General features: G+C 45.2%; 1 protein-coding gene across 2 annotated transcripts in view; it reads left to right on the top strand.

The window, feature by feature from the left end:
* The first annotated feature begins 460 nt into the window (after positions 1–460).
* LOC137371121 (glycerophosphodiester phosphodiesterase domain-containing protein 5-like) overlaps positions 461–21,116 on the top strand; it is a 129,246-nt gene continuing 108,590 nt past the window's right edge. For both annotated transcript variants that reach the window (XM_068033087.1, XM_068033088.1), the window contains exons 1-3: positions 461–560; positions 15,157–15,250; positions 16,606–16,665. In XM_068033087.1, the coding sequence (XP_067889188.1) occupies positions 499–560; positions 15,157–15,250; positions 16,606–16,665 (216 nt within the window). In that variant the 5' untranslated portion in view covers positions 461–498. The remainder of the gene's footprint in view (positions 561–15,156; positions 15,251–16,605; positions 16,666–21,116) is intronic.

The raw sequence follows: 21,116 nt of genomic DNA, 5'->3' as shown, positions 1-21,116 counted from the left end.
CTAAATGGCCAACACTTTGTCCTGAGACTGTGATCCCATGTTCTAGCTTCCCCAGTTGGGGAAACGTTTTCTTGGCATCGACCCTGTCAAGCCTCTCAAGAATTTTGTATGTTTCAATGAATCACCTTTCATCCTTCTAAACTCCAGAGTGTCTTCCGGAGGATCTGCTTTATTCTCTCCTCTGAATTAACATTCCCATCTCCACAGTGTGTCAGGTTATTTTTTAGAACTCAGCTGGAGTATTGTGGACAGTTCTGGGCTCCACACTTCAGAAAAGATGTAAAGACCTTAGAAAGGGAACCAAGGAGGTTTACCAGAATTTTACCAGGGAGTGACTCAGGTTAATCTGGGCTTGTTTTGAGGGGGAAGGGCGCACACATTGGTCACACCCCATTATTCCTGGCCTCGAGTTCAACTGATGTGTTTTTTTTTCCCCTCCCCCATATTCCTTTCCAGTGGGAGCGCCTGTGGTTCCTCATCCTTGGCATCACCTTCTTCATGACACTAGTCTGGTTCTACTTCTGGTGGGAGGTGCACAATGACTACAATGAATTCAACTGGTAAGTGAAGTGGGTTTGTTTGATGGCTGGGTGTTCATTCGAGAGGTTAAAATGCATGATTAAACTTTTACGAGCCCATTTATGTGATGGAGTCGGTTCCCACCAGGACCTTGTACTCTCGTTGTCCGATTTCTTCTGTTTGTACCACAGACTTAACTTCAAAGCAATTTCCATGGTCTTAAACCCTCCCTTCCCCCTCCCTATCTCTTTAACTTCCTCCAGCCCTGAAAATCTTTGCGAACTCTGCACTGCTCCAACTCTGGCCTCTTGTCCACTTCCTTACTCCACCATTGGTGGCCATGCCTTCAGTTGCCTACATCCTCAGCTCTTGAATTTCCTCTCTGAACCTTTATACCCTTCTCTCTTCCTTAAATACATTCCTTAAAACCTATTTCATTGACCCAGCTTTTAGTTGCCTGCCCTTCTATATCCTTTGGTTCAGTGTCAGTTTTTGTCTCATTGGTCTCCTGTGAAGCACTTCAGGACAATTTACTATGTTAAAGGTTCCATTTGCCCTATTGCCTAATTTTTGTGGCTGACGACTGCATTTTAGTGAACTGTGTAGATGAAGCCTTAAATCTCTTTGGATTTCCGCTGTTCCCAGCTATTCACCATTTAAACAAGAAATTATTTAGACAGAAGATTCGGTAACCTGAGAACACAGATTTAAGGTGATTAGTGAAAGAACCAGAGATAACATGAAGCAACTTTTCTGTTTAATATAGCGAGTTGCGATGATCGGGACTGCACTCCCTGAAAAGACGGTGAAAGCAGATTCAATAATAACTTTCAAAAGAAAATTGGATAAATACTTGAAGGGAAAAGATTTGTAGGGCTATGGGGGGAAAAAAGCAGGAGAGTGAACATAAGAACGTAAGAAATAGGAGCAGGAAAAGGCCATTCGGCCCCTCGAACCTGCACCGCCATTCGATAAGATCATGGCTGATTTGATTGTGGCCTTAACTCCACTTTCCTCCCTGCCCCCCATAACCGTTGACTCCCTTGTGGAGCAAAAATCTGTCTAACTCAGCCTTGAATATATTCAATGACCCAGCCTCCACTTCTTGCTGGGGGAGAGAATTCCAGAAATAAATGACCCTCTGAGAGGAAATTTATTCTCAGCGCTGTCTTAGTTTTAGTTTTTAGACCCCTTAGTTTTAAACTGTGCCCCCTAGTTCTAGCTTCCCCCAGGAGGGGAAACATCTTCTCAGCATCTATCCTGCCACGGCCCCCTCAGAATCTTGTATGTTTCAATAAGATCACTTCTCATTCTTCTAAACTCTAGTTATAGGCCCAACCGTTCCTCATAAAACAATCCCTTCATCCCAGGAATCAGCCTAGTGAACCTTCTCTGAGCTGCTCCCATGCAAGTATATCCCTCCTTAAGTAAGGAGACAAAAACTCTACGCAGTCCTCTAGTTGCAGTCTCACCAATGCCCTATACAATTGAAGCAAGACTTGCCTACTTTTATACTCCATCCCCTTTGTAATAAAGCCCAACATTTCATTTGCCTTCCTAATTACTTGCTGTACCTGCACGCTAACATTTTGTGATTCATGTACAGGGACACCCAGATCCCTCTGTACTGCAGGATTTTGCAGTCTCTCTCCATTTAAATAATATTCTGCTTTTCTGTACTTGCTGACAAAATGGACAACCTCAAATTTTCCCACATTATACTCCATCTGCCAAATTTTTCCCACGCACTTAAACATCTATATCCCTTTGCAGACTTTTTCCATCCTCCTCACAACTTGCTTTCCTACCTATCTTAGTATTGTCAACAAATTTGACTACAATACAGTCAGTCCCTTCATCCAAGTCATTAATATAGATCGTAAATAGTTGAGTCCCCAGCAATGATCCCAGTGGCACTCCACTGGTTACAGTTTGCCAACCTATAAATAACTCATTTATTCTGACTTTTCTGTGTGTGATTCATTGGATAGGTCTACCAAAGAGCCAGCAGATCCCTGGTGTCGTTGTGGGCCGAATGGCCTCCTTCTGTGTGTGTATCATTTTGTGATTCTATGAAGGGTGATATATAAATGAAGGTTGTTGTTGATTCACCAGCTCACCTCCGTAGCTTGCTGTCCATGTTTTTTTAGGGCTTGCCATTCCCTAGTGGTATAGTATGGACCACTGTGAGGGACTGAGTCATACAGAGCAAGAAGCTTCCAAATTTGATTCCCAATCTTGACGGAGCCTGCAGGCAAGTAGGAACAGGAGGAGGCCATTCAGCCTCTCGAGCCTGTAGCATTATTCAATTAGATTGTGGCTGATCTGTATCTTAACTCCATCTACCTGCCCTGCTTCCATAACCCTTACTATCCTTGCCCAACAAAATCTATCACTCTCAGTTTTACAATATTCAGCTGATCCCCTGCATCAGCAGCTTTTTGAGAGTGTGTTCCAGATTTCCACTACCTTTCGTGTGAGGAAGTGCTTCCTGACATCACCCCTGCATAGCTTGGCTCTAATTTTAAGGTTCTGCCCCTTGTTTTGAACACGCCACCACCACCAGAGGAAATAGGGTGGATAGAGAGAAACTATCAAATCCTTTAATTGTAAACATCTCAATTAGATCACCCCTTAATCTTCTAAACTCCAGGGAATACAAGCCAAGTTTATGCTACCTGTCCTGATAATTTAACCCTTTTAGCCCAGTATCATTCTGGTAAATCTCTTCTGCACTTTCTCCAAGCCCTTGGGATCCTTCCTGAAGTGTGGTGCCCAAAATTGGACACAATACTCCAGCTGATGCCGAACCAGTGTTTTATAAGTGTTTAGCATAATTTCCTTGCTTTTGTACTCTATTCCTCTGTTAATAAAGTCCATCATCACACATGCCTTTTTAAAAGCCTTCTCAACTTCAAAGATTTATTTATTATATTTCCAAGTTTCAAATCTACCTCTTTGACCAAGCTTTTGGCCAGCAGCCCAAATATCTCTTTTTATGTGGCTCAGTGTCAGATTTCATTGTGTAATGCTCCTGTGAAGGACCGTGGGATGTTATACTGCATTAAAGGTGCTTTTCAGATACTAGTTATTGTTCATGTCATCTGCAAATTTTGAGACTATGTGCTGTGTAGCCAAGTCCAGCTTTATCAGAAAGAGCAGTGGTCCTCATACTGAACACTGGGAAACACCACTCTATTTCCCTCCAGTCTGATTAAATAACCGTTCACCACTACTCCCTGCTTTCTGTCCCTTAGCCAATTTTGTATCCAGGCTGCAGTTAATCCAATGGGCTTTAACTCTGCTAACAAGCCTATATTATGTGGCATTTTGTAAAATGCCTTTTGAAAGTTCACATAGACATCAACTGCCCTACCCTCATCAACCCTCTTCATTACTTCATCAAAGTACTCGATCAAGTTAGTCAAACACAATTTGCCTTCACCGTATCAAAACTCTTGAGGTCTGTCAGAAACCTCCCCAACTGCTGTGCTGACTGACACCAGCTAACAGGGCAGGGAGCTGGGATCTCCCTGCACCTGTGTGGCTCAGTACCGCACTGTCCGCCTGCACTGAGTGAGCCTCCAGCAGCCGAGCGGCAGCCCAAAACCTAGCCATGACTGCAGGAGCCTTAAAAAGCCTACGTTAGTATAAACAAGTTAGTAGAACAAGCTAGTCATTGAGCAGCCACACTGAGCCCTCAGTCAGGCTGTGGTGCACTCACTTCCACAGGATCTGACTGGAACAAACCAATGTCTTGTGCTCACTGTTTACATGCGAGGCTCTCCAGAGGACCTTCCCCTCGGTCTGTCTGGCAAAGCACGTCACTACTGTTGTGTCCTAGTCTTTTGAGAAATCTGGGCCACATGCAAAAACAAACTCTATCTTGCTAAGACTCTTCACCCTTTTGAGATCTAGAACCTTTTTTCTGTAACATTTAAGAGACCCGTCTTTGTGTGTCTGTGTGCATGCACTCAGGTTGGTGGATATTTGTGTGAGGAATGGAGTCTTTTCCCGTTTCAAACATTCTGATGGAAAGTTTTTGACATCCCCACCCCCCACCAACTTCCAACGTCCCTCTCACATAAACCACCCGGCCTCAAAAGAATTTGCGTTCCACTATCAGATTTGGACCCAAAGTATTGACAACACAGAAACAGACCATTTGGCCCACTGGGTCCCTGCTGGTCCATGACTTGATCTTAAAATTTTCATCCTTGATTTCAAATCTCTCCATGGCCTTGCCCCCTCCCTATTTCTGTAATCTCCTCCAGCCCCACAACCCTCTGAGATATCTGCGCTCTTCCAATTCTGTCCTCTTGAGCATTCCTGATTTTAATCGCTCCACCATTGGCGGCTGTGCCTTCAGCTACCTGGGTCCGAAACTCTGGAATTCCCTCCCGAAACCTCTCCGCCTCTCTTTCTTTCTTTAAGATGCTCCTTAAAACCTACCTCGTTGACCAATCTTTTGGCCAGCTCCTCTAATATCGACTTACGTGTTCATTGTCTAATTCTTCTTTTTAACGATCCTATGAAGTGTCTTGGGCATTTGATTATGTTAAAGGTACGAGATAAGTGCAAGTTGTTGTGGAGCATAAACATCAACATGAGACTCCGCCCACCCTACCTCATCGAACCCGATCAACATGTCCTTCCTTCATGTACTTATCTGGCTTCCTCTCAAATGTCCCCATGCTTTGTGCCTCAACTGCTCTTTGTGGTAGTGAGTGTCACTTCTAACAGTTCTCCAGGTCAAGATTCCCTATTGGTTTTATTATGTGTGGTGTCGGTTTCCTGATAAAACTAACGCTTGCTGGCAGAGAATGCTGAGACTTTTTAAAAATTCATTTTGTGGGATGTGGGCGTCACTGACTAGGCCAGCATTTATTGCCCACCCCTAATTACCCTTGAACTGAGTGGCTTGCTAGGCTATTTCAGAAGGCATTTTAAGAGTCAACCACATTGCTGTGGGTCTGGAGTCACATGTGGGCCAGACCAGGTAAAGATGACAGATTTCCAGATGACAGATAATGGACATTAGTGAACCAGATGGGTTTTTCCAAACTAGCTTTTTAATTCCAGATTTATTAATTGAATTCAAATTTCACCATCTGCCGTGGTGGGATTCGAACCCATGTCCACAGCGCATTAGCCTGGGCTCTGGATTACTAGCCCAGTGACGTACCTACTACGTCATCACCTCCCCCAGTCTCACCTGTGATTCCATGCATTACCAATTTAGATGGGTTAGGGTTGGGGGGAAGCATTGGGAAATGGGCTAAGTGGTGATGAGGAGAGCAGGAATGCAAGTTAGAGTTTGGAACCTACAGTGAGGGGGAGGTGGTGGGAGTGAAAGCACAGTGGGAGGTCGAGCTGTGGGGGAAGAGGAAGTTCAGTCAGAACAATGGATCCCCGCCCAGATGCAGAATGTGTTGTAAAAAGAAAGTTGCATTTATATAAGCACCTGTTACAACCTCAGGCTGACCCAGAGTGCTTTCCAGTCAATCAAGTACTTTTCCAAGTGTAGTAACTTTTGTAATGTACAAGACGAGGCAGCCGATTTGGGCACAGCAAGATCCCACCCACAAACAGCAGTGTGATAATGTGTTTCTGTTATAGTAATGTTGGTTGCAGGATAATTATTGGCCAGACATCCGGGGAGAACTCCCCTGTTCTTTGAAGTAGTTGCATAATAAAGAGGGTGCCACAGCAGGAAATACGAAAAGTATCCCAGGATTACTGGAGTCCGTCGGGGAATTAAGAGTGAAAGAGGTTCTGCTGCGGTGATCTTTTGAGACGCACGCTGTGTGAATCCAGAGGGGGAGGTGGCTCTGCTAATGATCAGGTTTGCAACAGACTGATGGCGAAATTGTCTCTCTTTATAGTTCAGTCCAACACAGCCTTGAGCATTCCGGGTCTATAATTACTCAGAGACGCAGAGAGACAGCAGGACTCTTGTAATTGTCTCTCTCTGAAGGTTATGTTTTTGTATTCGAGCTTGACACCAATACGTCATGACAGCAGTCTCCCCTCAAAATATTTAATTCTACATAAAGGGGCAGGGAAAGAACTTGCATTTATATAGCGCCTTTTATGCTCTCAGGATGTCCCAAAGTGCTTTACAGCCAATGCAGCACTTCTGAAGTAGAATCACAGTTGTAATGTTGTAAACACGGCAGCCAATTTGTACACAGCAAGCTCCCACAAATAGCAATGTGGTAATGACCAGATAATTTTTTTTGTGATGTTGGTTGATGGATAAATATTGGCCAGGACACTGGGAAGATCTCCCCCTGCACTACAAAATAGTGCAATGACATCTTTTATGTCCAATTGAGAGAGCAGACTGGTCCTCAATTTAACATTTCATCTAAAAGACAGCACCTCGACAGTGTAGCACTACCTCAGTACTGTACTGGTAGTGCCAGCCTGGATTGTAATCTCAGGTTTCAAGGGACAAAGGTTTGTGACCCAGTGCACTAGCTCCAAATAAAACTCCACAATGTACTGAAAAGATGCAAGCCCAGTTGCTTGCACACACAGGGTTTCACCTTTCCACACCTGTCCAGCAGGGTTCACTCGAGATGAAGAAAAGTTACCTTTCTCTCCTTTCCCTTGCGCTCTAGCCCTCGCTCTCTCTCATTTCTTTCTCTCGCTCTCTCTCTCTCTTCCTTCTTCTCACTACTGCACCGGGAGAGTTAGCTTGGATTTACATGCTGAAGTCACTGGAGTGAAACTTGAGCCCACAACCTTCTGACCCCAAGGTGAGAGTGTTACCCACTAAAACCACAGCTTACACTTGCCTAATGTTTTTAAATGCCTCTTTACGTAATGGAGTCAGTCCCTTTTGAAATTTTGGTTTTCTCATTGCAAATCTGTTTTGCTTACATCATACATTTAAAACAATATCAATGGCCTCATCCTTCTCTATCTCTGGAACCTCCTCCAGCCCTACAACTCTCCAAAACACTGCATTCTCCCAGCTCTGACCTCTTATGCATCTCTCACTCCCTTCGCCCCACTATTAACCAGTGTGTATTCAACTGTCTATTTCTTAGGAACATAGGAAATAGGAGCAGGAGTAGGCCATTCGGCCCCTCAAGCCTGCTCTGCAATTCAAGTACATCATGGCTAATCTTCTGCCTCAACACCATTTTCCTGCACTGTCCGCATATCCCTTGATATCTTTAATATCTAGAAATCTATTGATCTCTGTCTTGAACATACTCAATGACTGAGCCTCCACCGCCCTCTGGGGCAGAGAATTCTAGAGATTCGCCACCCTCTGAGTGAAAGAAATCCTCCTCATCTCAGTCCTAAATGGCTTACTCTTTATTCTGACACCGTGTCCCCTGGTTCTAGACTCCCACCCCACCCAGCCAGGGGTAACATCCTTCCTGCATTAACCTTGTCGAGCCCTGTATGTATTTTGTACTCTTCAGTGAGATCATCTCTCATTCTTCGAAACTCTAGAGAATACAGGCACAGTTTCCTCAATCTCTCCTCACAGGACAGTCCTGCTATCACAGGGATTAGTCTGGTGAAATTCTGTTGGACTCCCTCCATGGCAAGTGGATCCTTCCTTAGATGGGGAGACCAAAACTGGACACAATACTCCAGGTGCTGTCTCACCAAGACTCTAAACAATTGCAGCAAGTCATCTTTACTCCTGTGCTCAAATCCTCTTGCAATAAAGGTCAATGTACCATTTGCCTTTCTAATTACTTGCCACACTGAGATTTAACTCTGGGATTTCCTCCCTAAACCCTCCCACTTTTCTATCCTCCTTTCAGATACGGTTTTAGAACCACAGAAAATTTACGGCACAGAAGGAGGCCCTTCAGCCCGTCATGTCTGTGCCGGCTGAAAAAACTAGCCACCCAATTTAATCCCACCTTCCAGCACCTGGTCCATAGCCTTGCCGGTTACAGCACTTCAGATGCATGTCCAGATACCTTTTAAAAGAATTGAGGGTTTCTGCCTCAACCACCATTCCTGGCAGTGAATTCCAGACACACACCTCTGGGTGAAAATATTTTTCCTCATGTCCCCTCTAATCCTTCTACCAATCACCTTAAATATGTTGCCCCTGGTAATTGACCTCTCCACTAGGGGAAACGGGTCCTTCCTGTCTACTCTATCTAGGCCCCTCATAGTTTTGTACACATCAGTTAAGTCACCCCTCAGCCTCCTCTGTTCCAAGGAAAACAACTCGAGCCTATCCAATCTTTCTTCATAGCTGCTACTTTCGAGCCCTAGCAACATTCTTGTGAATCTCCTCTGTACTCTCTGCAGAGCAATTATGTCCTTTCTGTAATGTGGTGACCAGAACTGTACGCAATACTCCAACTGTGGCCTAATCAGTGTTTTATACAGTTCCAGCATTACATCCCTGCTTTTGAATTCTATACCTCAGCCAATAAAGGAAAGCATTCCATATCCATTCTTCACCACTCTGTCCACCTGTCCTGCCACCTTCAGGGACCTGTGGACATGCACTCCAAGGTCTCTCACTTCTTCTATCCCTCTCATTATCTTCCCATTTATTGTGTATTCTCTCGCTTTATTTGTCCTCCCCAAATGCGTTACCTCACATTTATCTGGATTGAATTCCATTTGCCACTTTTCTGTCCACTCAATCAAATCATTGATATCTTTCTGGAGTCTACAGCTTTCCTCTTCACTATCAACTACACGGCCAATTTTTGTGTCATCAGCAAATTTTCCAGTCGTGCCTCCCACATTTAAGTCCAAATCATTAATATATACCACAAACAGCAAGTGACCCAATACCGAGCCCTGTCGAACGTCACTGGAAACAGCTTTCCATTCACAAAAACATCCGTCGACTACTACCCTTTGTTTCCTGGCCCTGAGCCAATTCTGGATCCAACCTGCCACATTCCCCTGTATCCCAAGGGCTTTAATTTTACTGACCAGTCTGCCATGTGGGACCTTGTCAAATGCCTTACTAAAATCCATGTAGACCACATCCACTGCACTACCCTCATCAATCCTCCTTGTTGCTTCCTCAAAAAACTCAATTAAGTTAGAAAGACATGACCTTCCCTTAACAAATCCTTGCTGAATATCCCTGATTAATCCTTGCCTTTCTAAGTGACAGTTTATCCTGTCCCTTAGAATAGATTCTAACAATTTACTCACCACTGAGGTCAGACTGACTGGTCTATAATTATTTGGCCTATCCCTCGCACCCTCTTCAAACAATGGTATAACGTTCGCAGACTTCCAATCGTCTTGTGTATCTCCTGTATCTAGAGAGGACTTGAAGATGTTCCTCAGGGGATCCGATATTTCCTCCCTGGCTTCCTTTAACAACCTGGGATGCAATCCATCCGGCCCTGATTATCCACTTTCAGGGATGTCAGACCCTCCAGAGTACTTCTCTCGTTATGCATTATTTAAACCTTCCTCTCAGCCATCCTGATGTCTCCTCATGTAACTTGGTGTCAAATTTTGACTTCTTCTTTGGCCTCCTTATCTCGAGAGACAATAGGTAAGCGCCTGGAGGTGGTCAGTGGTTTGTGAAGCAGCGCCTGGAGTGGCTATAAAGGCCAATTCTAGAGCGACAGGCTCTTCCACAGGTGCTGCAGAGAAATTTGTTTGTCGGGGCTGTTGCACAGTTGGCTCTCCCCTTGCGCCTCTGTCTTTTTTCCTGCCAACTACTAAGTCTCTTCAACTCGCCACACTTCAGCCCCGCCTTTATGGCTGCCTGCCAGCTTTGGTGGACGCTGGCAACTGACTTCCACGACTTGTGATCAATGTCACAGGATTTCATGTCGCATTTGCAGACGTCTTTAAAGCGGAGACATGGACGGCCGGTGGGTCTGATACCAGTGGCGAGCTCGCTGTACAATGTGTCTTTGGGGATCCTGCCATCTTCCATGCGGCTCACATGGCCAAGCCATCTCGGGCGCCGCTGACTCAGTAGTGTGTATAAGCTGGGGATGTTGGCCGCCTCGAGGACTTCTGTGTTGGAGATACGGTCCTGCCACCTGATGCCGAGGATTCTCCGGAGGCAGCGAAGATGGAATGAATTGAGACGTCGCTCTTGGCTGACATACGTTGTCCAGGCCTCGCTGCCATAGAGCAAGGTACTGAGGACACAGGCCTGATTCACTCGGACTTTTGTGTTCCGTGTCAGTGCGCCATTTTCCCACACTCTCTTGGCCAGTCTGGACATAGCAGTGGAAGCCTTTCCCATGCGCTTGTTGATTTCTGCATCTAGAGACATGTTACTGGTGATAGTTGAGCCTAGGTAGGTGAACTCTTGAACCACTTCCAGAGCGTGGTCGCCAATATTGATGGATGGAGCATTTCTGACGTCCTGCCCCATGATGTTCATTTTGTTGAGGCTGATGGTTAGGCCAAATTCATTGCAGGCAGCTGCAAACCTGTCGATGAGACTCTGCAGACACTCTTCAATGTGAGATGTTAAAGCAGCATTGTCAGCAAAGAGGAGTTCCCTTATGAGGACTTTCCGTACTTTGGACTTCGCTCTTAGATGGGCAAGGTTGAACAACCTGCCCCCTGATCTTGTGTGGAGGAAAATTCCTTCTTCATTGGACTTGAACGCATGTGAAAGCAGCAGGGAGAAGAAAATCCCAAACAGTGTGGGTGTGAGAACACAGCCCTGTTTCACGCCACTCAGGATAGGAAAGGGCTCTGATGAGGAGCCACCATGTTGAATTGTGCCTTTCATATTGTCATAGAATGAGGTGATGATACTTAGCTTTGGTGGACATCCGATCTTTTCTAGTAGTCTGAAGAGACCACATCTGCTGACAAGGTCAAAGGCTTTAGTGAGATCAATGAAAGCAATGTAGAGGGGCATCTGTTGTTCATGGCATTTCTCCTGTAGATGACGAAGGGAGAACAGCATGTCGATGGTCGATCTCTCTGCACGAAAGCCACATTGTGCCTCAAGGTAGACGCGCTCGGCCAGCTTCTGGAGCCTGTTTAAAGCGAGTCGAGCAAAGACTTTCCCCACTATGCTGAGCAGGGAGATTTTGACTACACTTCTGTGAAGCACTTCAGGGCATTTTTACTCTGTTAAAGACGCTGTACAAATGCATGTTGAGCTTGCACAGTCACTGCTGCCTCCAAATGTCTGATGATTGTGGTCCCCGCACCATCTGACCCCTCCCGAATAACTCTGGCAGCTTTGCCTGTTCGCTTGTGAATTTGTGACTGGTGTTTGAATTGGCGCTGAGGTGAGGAAGGGTTCCTTTGTGCAGCCACGTGACGTTTAAACACCGCATTGGATGGTGATGGCAGATTTGATCCGGGGAACAGTCAAGGAAACCAGTCAGTCCTGTGGATTCTCTTGTCAATCAGCTTTGTTGGGGCGATGTGGGTGTCGCTGGCTGGATCCGCATTTATTGCCCATCCCTAATTGCCCTTGAGAAGGTGGTGGTGAGCTGCCTTCTTGAACCAAAACAGTCCTTGGGGCGTCGGTACACCCATAGTGCTGTTAGGAAGGGAGTTTCTGACGTGGTATTTACAGTACAGAAACCGTCCATTGGGACCAATTTGTCCGTGCCAGTTTTCATACTACACACAAGCCTCCTCCAACCCGACTTCAATCTCACGCCATTACCATATCCTTCTATTTCTTTCTCCCACAGGTGTTTATCCAGCTTCCCCTTAAATATATCTATACTATTAATCTCATCCACTCCCTGCGGTAGCGAGTTCCACATTCTCACCACTCTCTGGATAAAGAAGCTTCTCCTGAATTCCTTATTGGGTTTATTAATGACTGCCTTCCCTCCCTGAACCTCTCCACCTTATTACCTCCCTTTCTACCTTTAAGACGCTCTTTAAAACCGACCTCTTTTGGCCATCTGCCCTGATATGGCTCGGTGTGTGAATTTGCTTTGAAACCCTCCTTTCAAGCAGCTTGGGACTTTTTATTATGTCATAGGTTGTTACCTTTTATTGGAAGCAGAGACAATGAATGATTTCAAAGGAAATTGGATGAGCACTTGAGGGAAAAATAAACCTGTGGAGCTATGGGTATAGAGTGGGGCAGTCGGACTGACTGGATTGCTCTACAGAGAGCTGGCATGGACTTGATGGGCCAAATGGGCTCTTTCTGTGCTGTTATGAGTCTTTGTCTATAACTCTATGACCCCTAGCTTTGGACTCCCCCCTCCACAAGTAGAAATGTCTTCTCTACATCTACCCTATCAAGCCCCCTCATAATTTTAAAGAGCTCTGTCAGGTCTAGAGGAAAGCGTCCCAGCCTGTTCAATCTTTCTTGATGAGGTATCATCTCCCAGCTCTCTTCTGATTTAAGATCATGCATAAATCACAGCTGTAACTGCAGGATCTTTTGTTCGTTGTTGCTAACCAGGCCAGGCATTGCCAGGCAATGGAACTTCTTTCATCAATGAACTCCCAGTTCTGCTGAGATTTTACACTTCCCCACTCAGGGGCCTGAGGTGTGCAAATTGGTGAACACTTTGTGCACAATATTGTGACTCATTGCACATAGTGTAAATGCAGGTGGGGCTGGAGAACTGTCATTGCTGGAAATGTAAGGATATAGGAGCAAGAGGAGACCATTCTGCCCATATAGTCTGTTCCACTATTCCATTAGATCATGGCTGACATGTACCTGAGCTCCATTTGCCCATCTATGCCCATGTCCCTTGATACCCTTACCCAACAAAACTCTATCAGACCTCTTGCATCCACAGCCTTTTCCGGGAGACAGTTCCAGTTTCCACCACCCTTTGTGTTAAGAAGTGCTTCCTGACATCGTCCTGGATTAGCCTAGCGCTAATTTTACAACTGCGTCCCCTTGTTCTTGATTCTCTCATCATGAGGAAATTGTTTCTCTCTTTATGCCCTATTGAATCCCTTTATTGTTTTAAACGCCTTGATCAAACCACATCTCAATCTTCTAAATCTATGCAAGTTTCGGTAACCTGTCTTCATAAATTAGCCCTTTTACCATTTTGGTGAATCTGTGCTGCACTCCCTCCAAGGTCAGTATATCCTTCCTGAGGTGCTGTGCACAGATAGGTTCTGATCAACTGAATCATCACTCCCTCCCCTTTATATCCCAGCCTCAGGTTAGCATTTCAGCTAACTCTTCCTTAACCATTTGTCCCTTTTCTTTTCTTGAGTGTCAGTTTGGCTCAGTTGGGAGCACTCTCGCCTCTGAGTCAGGAGTTTGTAAGTTCAAGCCCCACTCCCGGCCTTGGGAACATCACAATGCACTGCCTGAAAGGGTGGTGGAAGCAGATTCAATAGTCACTTTCAAAAAGGAATTGGATAAATACTTGAAAAGGAAAAATTTGCAGGGCTTTGGGGAAAGAGCGGGGAGTGGAACTAATTGGATTGTTCTTTCAATTAGCCAGCACAGGTGTGATGGAGTTCCGAAGAAGGGTCACTGACCCGGAACGTTAACTCTACTTCTCTTTCCACAGATGCCGCCAGACCTGCTGAGTGGTTCCAGCATTTCTTGTTTTTATTTCAGATTTCCAGCATCCGCAGTATTTTGCTTTTATTATTATTATTACAATTCTTTCATTCACCACTACCCCCCCCCCCCCCCCACCCCCATCCCTAGGGGCAAGGAGAATGGTAAACCCAGGGAAAGGAGTTGGGTCAATGGACCATTCAGTCTAGTTTCATCGATCGATCGAAGGAAGCATTGTGCCAAATTTAAAATTCTCATCCTTGTTTTCCAGATCTCTCCATTGCCTTACTCCCTCCCTATCTCTGTAATCTCCCCCAGCCCTCAACCCTCCGAGACCTCTGCACTCCTCCAATTCTGGCCTCTTGATCATCCCAGATTTTAATCTCTTCACCATTGGTGGCCATGGCTTCAGCTGCCTGGGTCCTAAGTCATAGCGTTATACAGCACAGAAACAGGCCCTTCGGCCCATCGTGTCTGTGCTGGCCATCAAGCACTTAACTATTCTCATCTCATTTTCCAGCACTTGTCCCATAGCCTTGCATGCTTTGGTATTTCAGGTGCTCATTTAAATACTTCTTAAATGTTGTGAGGGTTCTTGCCTCTACCCCCTATTCAGGCAGTACGTTCCAGATTCCAACCACCCTCTGGGTGAAATTTTTTTTCCTCAAATCCCCCCTAAATCACCTGCCCCTTACCTTAAATCTATGCCCCCCTGGTTATTGACATCTCCACTCGGGGGAAAAAGTTTCTTCCTATCTAACCTATCAATGCCCCTCATAATCTTGTACACCTCAATCATGTCCCCCCTCATTCTTCTCTGCTCCAAGGAAAACAACCCAAGCCTTTCCAGTCTCTCTTCATAGCTGAAATGCTCCAGCCCAGGCAACATCCTGGTGAATCTCCTCTGCACCCTCTCCAGTGCAAGGTCTGGAAATCCCTCTATAAACCTCTCCACTTCTCTCTCCTCCTTTAAGACCCAGCTTAAAACCTATCTCTTTGGCCAAGCTTTTGATCACCGGTCCCGAAAATGCCTTTTGAGACTCATTGCCAAATTTTGTCTGATAATTCTCCTGTGAAGCCCCGGGACATTCTGCTACATTGAAGGTACTATATAAATGCAATTTGTTGTGGTGTTTTTACACTCGTAGCTGATAAGTAATTGAAGTCAACCTGTTGTCTTGCAGGTACATGTACAATAAGAAAGGTTACTGGAATGACTGGTCAGTTCCAGTGCTGGTACTAGCTTCAGCTGGATTCATATACGTTGCATTTTTACAGGTAAGTTGTAAGGAGATCTTTAGTCTAATCTGCAAGGGTTTTTCTGTGGCGCGGGGATGTGTTATGAAGTTGGGGTGATCTTCCTTGCAATGAGATTTTCAGTGTTGTCTTGGTGACCATGATGACAGGTGTGTCGCAATAGGAGGTTGCCTTAACCTCCTGAACCTCTTGACCTATTGGAGGGAATATAGTGGTAAACCTTTGTGGGTGGGGGGAAGATACAATGGTTCCATCGACCATCTTAACCCCCACTGTCACTGAACATTCTCAGAGAAAGAGAGAGAGAGCAAGAGATTCTAGAACTGCACGGTAATATCCAGGGGTCCAAGTGAGAGATGGACCTCAACATACTAGAGGTGGGGAGAGAGAGAGAGAGAGAGAGAAAAGACAACTGAATGAGGAGCAGGTTGCTTAAAATCTATATCTTTGACCAAGCTTTTGGTCACTTTTCCTGGTGAAAATTGGGATACAGTCTATGTGCATTGGTCTGATTATTCCCCATGTTCAATCCCTACTTCACATGAGGACTATACTTGGTCTCGGCTCCCTGGCATAGATCTTAATTGTGCACTGGTGTAAGATGGATGGCAACGAGTTGGCAGCCCACTTTACATCTGAAAAGATAGTTTAAATTTGTTCTTGGAATGTGAGCGTCACAGGCCAGCATTTATTGTCCATCCCTAATTGCCCTTGAAATGGTGGTGAGCCCACTTCTTGAACTGCTGAAGTCCATGTGATAGAGGTAAACCTGCAGTGCTTTTTTCTGTATGGTTTGATACAACTGAGTAGCTTGCTAGGCCATTTCAGAGGACATTTAAGAGTGAACCACTTTGCTGTGGATCTGCATATAGGCCAGACTGGATAAGGACAGTAGATTTCCTCCCCCGAAGCCCATTATTGAACCAGATGGGTTTTTATGACAATCCAGTAGGTTCATGATCATTATTGATGAGACTAGCATTTTATTCTAGATTTATTAATTAATTGAATTTAAATTCCCCCAGCTGCCGTGTGGGATTTGAACTCATGTCTACGGAGTACGAGTCTCGGCCTTTGGATTACTATCCAGTAACATTATCACTATGCTTGAGATCTACCCTCCCCACTTTGTGTGAGTGATGACCCCCGTCCATTCTAACTGAGCCAATTTGGTAAATGGGGCAGTTTTAAGATTGACAGGGCGGTGTGTGGGGAGGGGCTCTCTCAGCAATGAAGGCACTCAATGAAGGATTATTGGATGCTGTGGCAGGGTTTGGTGTGCTGTAACTTTCATAAGGGACAATGGGCTGAATGGCCTCCTATGTTGTACGATTCTATGATTCCATCAACTGATGTAATGATGGCTCCTCTTTCAGATTTTAGCACTATGCCACATAGCAGTGGGGCAACAGATGAATCTACACTGGCTGCACAAGGTAAGTGTGAGCGGATCAAGACACATTTCCAGAGTAACAATCTTTCCATTCCCCTCCAATTTTCCTGATTCTTGACTCATCTCTTGCTTTGTTTCTGTGGTTGACAGCAACAATCAGACACTTCATCCAAGAACCAGATACCAGGTACCTGATAACAGGGCTACGGGGACAGTGGGAAGGAGTGGGGCTACATGAATCGCTCTTTCAAAGAGCCAGTGCAAGCACAGTGCCCGAATGGCCTCTTTCTGTGCTGTATGACTATTATACGATTCTACAAAGTGACCTTTCTCCCAGATGGTTGTGTGCCAGCAGGCTGTTGGACCAAGTGGGGCACAGCGTGAGACCCAATTCTCTCCATAAATCTCACTCGTGCACACAGAAGTCCTTGGGTTGTGATCAGGAATTGGAACCCTGGCTGATTCCTTTCTCACTTATAGGAAAGGAATTCTCAGAGTTTATCCAGCCGTGGCTCAATGGGTAGCATTCTTGCCTCTGCATCATAAGGTTATGGGTTTAAGTCCCACTCCAGAGAGTTGAGCACAAGAATCGACGCTGACACTCCAGGGCGGTACTGAGGAAGTGCTGCAATGTTGGAGGTGCTGTCATTCTATGAAACGTTAAGCTGAGTTCCCATTTGCTCTCTCAAGTGAATGTAAAAGATCCTATGGCACTATTTCGAAGGTGACCAGGGGAATTCTCTCTTGTGTCCTCACCAATATTTATCCCTCAATCAACATCGCAAAAACAGATTGCTGTTTGTGGGAGCTTGCTGTGCACAAATTGGCTGCCACATTTCCTACATTACAGCAGTAACTACACTTCAAAAGTACTTCATTGGCTTTAAAGCACTTTGGGACATCCTGACTTTGTGAAAGACTCTCTCTCTTTCTTGTTCATGAGTCACTGAAAGCTAACATGAAGGTATAGCAAGCAATTAAGAAGGTAAATGGTATGTTGGCCTTTATTACAAGAGGATTTGAGTACAGGAGTAAAGAGTGTCCCTGCAATTATGTAGAGGTTTGGTGAGACTGCACCTGGGGTATTGTGTGCAGTTTTGGTCTCCTTAACTAATGAAAGATATGCTTGCCATAGAGGGAATGCAAAAAAGGTCACCAAACTAATTCCTGGAATGGAGGGATTGCCTTATGAGGAAAGATTAAATAGACTGGGCCTTTATTCTCCAGAGTTTAGAAGAATGAGATGTGTTCTCATTGAAGCATACAAAATTCTTGCAGCATTCGTAAGGGCTGGAAGGCTAGGAACAGACATATCCCTTGAGGAATATAAAGACAGTAGGAAGGAACTTAAGCAAGGGCGGCACAGTGGCGCAGTGGTTAGCACCGCAGCCTCACAGCTCCAGCGACCCGGGTTCAATTCTGGGTACTGCCTGTGTGGAGTTTGCAAGTTCTCTCTGTGCCTGCGTGGGTTTCCTCCGGGTGATCCGGTTTCCTCCCACATGCCAAAGACTTGCAGGTTGATAGGTAAATTGGCCATTATAAATTGCCCCTAGTATAGGTAGGTGGTAGGGAAATATATAGGGACAGGTGGGGATGTGGTAGGAATATGGGATTAGTGTAGGGTTAGTATAAATGGGTGGTTGATGATCGGCACAGACTCGGTGGGCCGAAGGGCCTGTTTCAGTGCTGTATCTCTATAAAAAAAAAAGGAGTCATGAGGGCTAAAAGGGGTTATGAAAAGTCATTGGCAAACAGGATTAAGGAAAATCCCAAGGCTTTTTATACATATATAAAGAGCAAGAGAGTAACCAGGGAAAGGGTTGGCCCACTCAAGGACAGAGATGGGAATCTATGTGTGGAGCCAGAGGAAATGGGCAAGGTACTAAATGAGTACTTTGCATCAGTATTCACCAAGGAGAAGGACTTGGTGGATGATGAGCCTAGGGAAGGGAGTGCAGATAGTCTCAGTCATCTCATTATCGAAAAGGATGAGGTGTTGGGTGTCTTGCAAAGCATTAAGGTAGATAAGTCCCCAGGGCCTGATGGGATCGACCCGAGAATACTGAGGGAGGCAAGGGAAGAAATTGCTGCGGCCTTGACAGAAATCTTTGCATCCTCATTGGTGACATTTGAGGTCCCAGAGGACTGGAGAATAGCCAATGTTGTTCCTTTGTTTAACAAGGGTGGAAAGGATAATCCAGGAAATTATAGGCCGGTGAGCCTTACGTCAGTGGTAGGGAAATTATTAGAGAGAATTCTTCAGGACAGGATTTACTCCCATTTGGAAACAAACAAACTTATTAGCGAGAGGCAGCATGGTTTTGTGAAGGGGAGGTCGTGTCTCACTAATTTGATTGAGTTTTTTGAGGAAGTGAGAAAGATGATTGATGAAGGAAGGGCAGTGGATGTTATCTATATGGACTTCAGTGAAGCCTTTGACAAGGTCCCTCATGGCAGACTGATACAAAAGGTGAAGTCACATGGGATCAGAGGGGAGCTGGCAAGATGGATACAGAACTGGCTCCGTCATAGAAGACAGAGGGTAGCAGTGGAAGGGTGCTTTTCTGAATGGAGGGATTTGACTAGTGGTGTTCCGCCGGGATCAGTGCTTGGACCTTTGCTGTTTGTAGTATATATAAATGATTTGGAGGAAAATGTAGCTGGTCTGATTAGTAAGTTTGCGGACGACACAAAGGTTGGTGGAGTTGCGGACAGTGATGAGGATTGTCACAGGATACAGCAGGATATAGATCGGTTGGAGACGTGGGCGGAGAAATAGCAGATGGAGTTTAATCCGGACAAATGTGAGGTAATGCATTTTGGAAGGTCTAATGCAGGTGGGAGGTATACAGTGAATGGCAGAACCCTTAGGAGTATTGACAGGCAGAGAGATCTGGGCGTACAGGTCCACAGGTCACTGAAAGTGGCAACGCAGGTGGATAAGGTAGTCAAGAAGGCATACGGCATGCTTGCCTTCATCGGTCGGGGCATAGAGTATAAAAATAGGCAAGTCATGTTGCAGCTGTACAGAACTTTAGTTAGGCCACACTTAGAATATTGCGTGCAATTCTGGTCGCCACACTACCAGAAGGAAGTGGAGGCTTTGGAGAGGGTACAGAAGAGGTTTACCAGGATGTTGCCTGGTCTGGAGGGCATTAGCTATGAGGAGGTGTTGGATAAACTCAGATTGTTTTAACTGGAACGACGGAGGTGGAGGGGCGACATGATAGAGGCTTACAAAGTTATAAGTGGCATGGACAGAGTGGATAGTCAGAAGCTTTTTCCCAGGGTGGAAGAGTCAGATTCTAGGGGACATAGGTTTAAGGTGAGAGGGGCAAAGTTTAGAGGGGATGTGCGAGGCAAGTTCTTTACACAGAGGGTGGTGAGTGCCTGGAACTTGTTGCCGGGAGAGGTGGTGGAAGCAGGTACCATAGAGACGTTTAAGAGGCATCTTGACAGATACATGAATAGGATGGGAATGGAGGGATACGGACCCCGGTAGTGCAGAAGGTTTTAGTTTAGGCAGGCATCAAAATCGGCGCAGGCTTAGAGGGCCGAATGGCCTGTTCTTTGTTCTTTGCTCTACAGGGTTGATTCAGGAAGGATGCTTCCCCTGGCTGGTGTATCTAGAACCAGGGGACACAGTCTCAGAAAAAGGGGTAGGCCATTTAGGACTGAGGTTCGGAGTAATTTCTTCCCTCAGAGGGTGGTGAATCTTTGGAATTCTCTACCCTAGAGGGTTTTGGAGGCTCAGTTGCTGAATATGTTTAAGACAGAGATCGATAGATTCCTAAATATTAGAAACATCAAGGGATACGGGGATAGTGCAGGAAAATGGTGTTGAAGTAGAAGATCAGCCATGATCTCATTGAATGGTGGAGCAGGGGTGAAGGGCTGAATGGCCTCCTCCTCCTCCTCCCCCCCCCCCCTCCTATTTCTTATGTTCTTTCCGACCCTTTTCAAAAATGGAGTGTCATTTTTGAATTTTGACTAAAGCATCTGCAATTTCCTCACTTTTTTTTTTAATACCCTGGTGGAAACCATCAGGTCCTGGAAACTTATAAATCTTCATTATTTTTACCATTATCTTTTATAAGCTTGTATTCAATGTAGTAAGTTCAATGCATTGATTTTTTTAAATTTTCTTCCTGTCTCTGATAGTTTATCCTCATCCTTTACTGTGAAGAGCAACAGAAAATAATTGTTCAGCAAGTTTGCTGTAATTTCAAGTACAATATCAGCTGCATTTCTCTTTAAGGGGCCCATATTACCCTTAACCTCCCTTTTTCTCTTGGAAATATCTTGAGTACTATGCTTGATATCTCTAGCAAGTTTTTCTCTCTCTCTGAAAAGGCTGTGGATGCCAGTGGACAACTGGAGCTTTCAAGACTTGAGATCCATAGATTTTTGTTGGGTAAGGGATGTTGAACCTATTTGGGTAGATGGAGTTGAGGTAGTGTTTAGCCTTGATATCATTGAATGGTAGAAAAAACT

This window comes from Heterodontus francisci, chromosome 6 (genome assembly GCF_036365525.1).
Source record: "Heterodontus francisci isolate sHetFra1 chromosome 6, sHetFra1.hap1, whole genome shotgun sequence".
Classification (NCBI taxonomy): domain Eukaryota; kingdom Metazoa; phylum Chordata; class Chondrichthyes; order Heterodontiformes; family Heterodontidae; genus Heterodontus; species Heterodontus francisci.
Note: the sequence above shows the minus strand (reverse complement) of the source record. Positions and strands in the feature narration are given on the sequence as shown.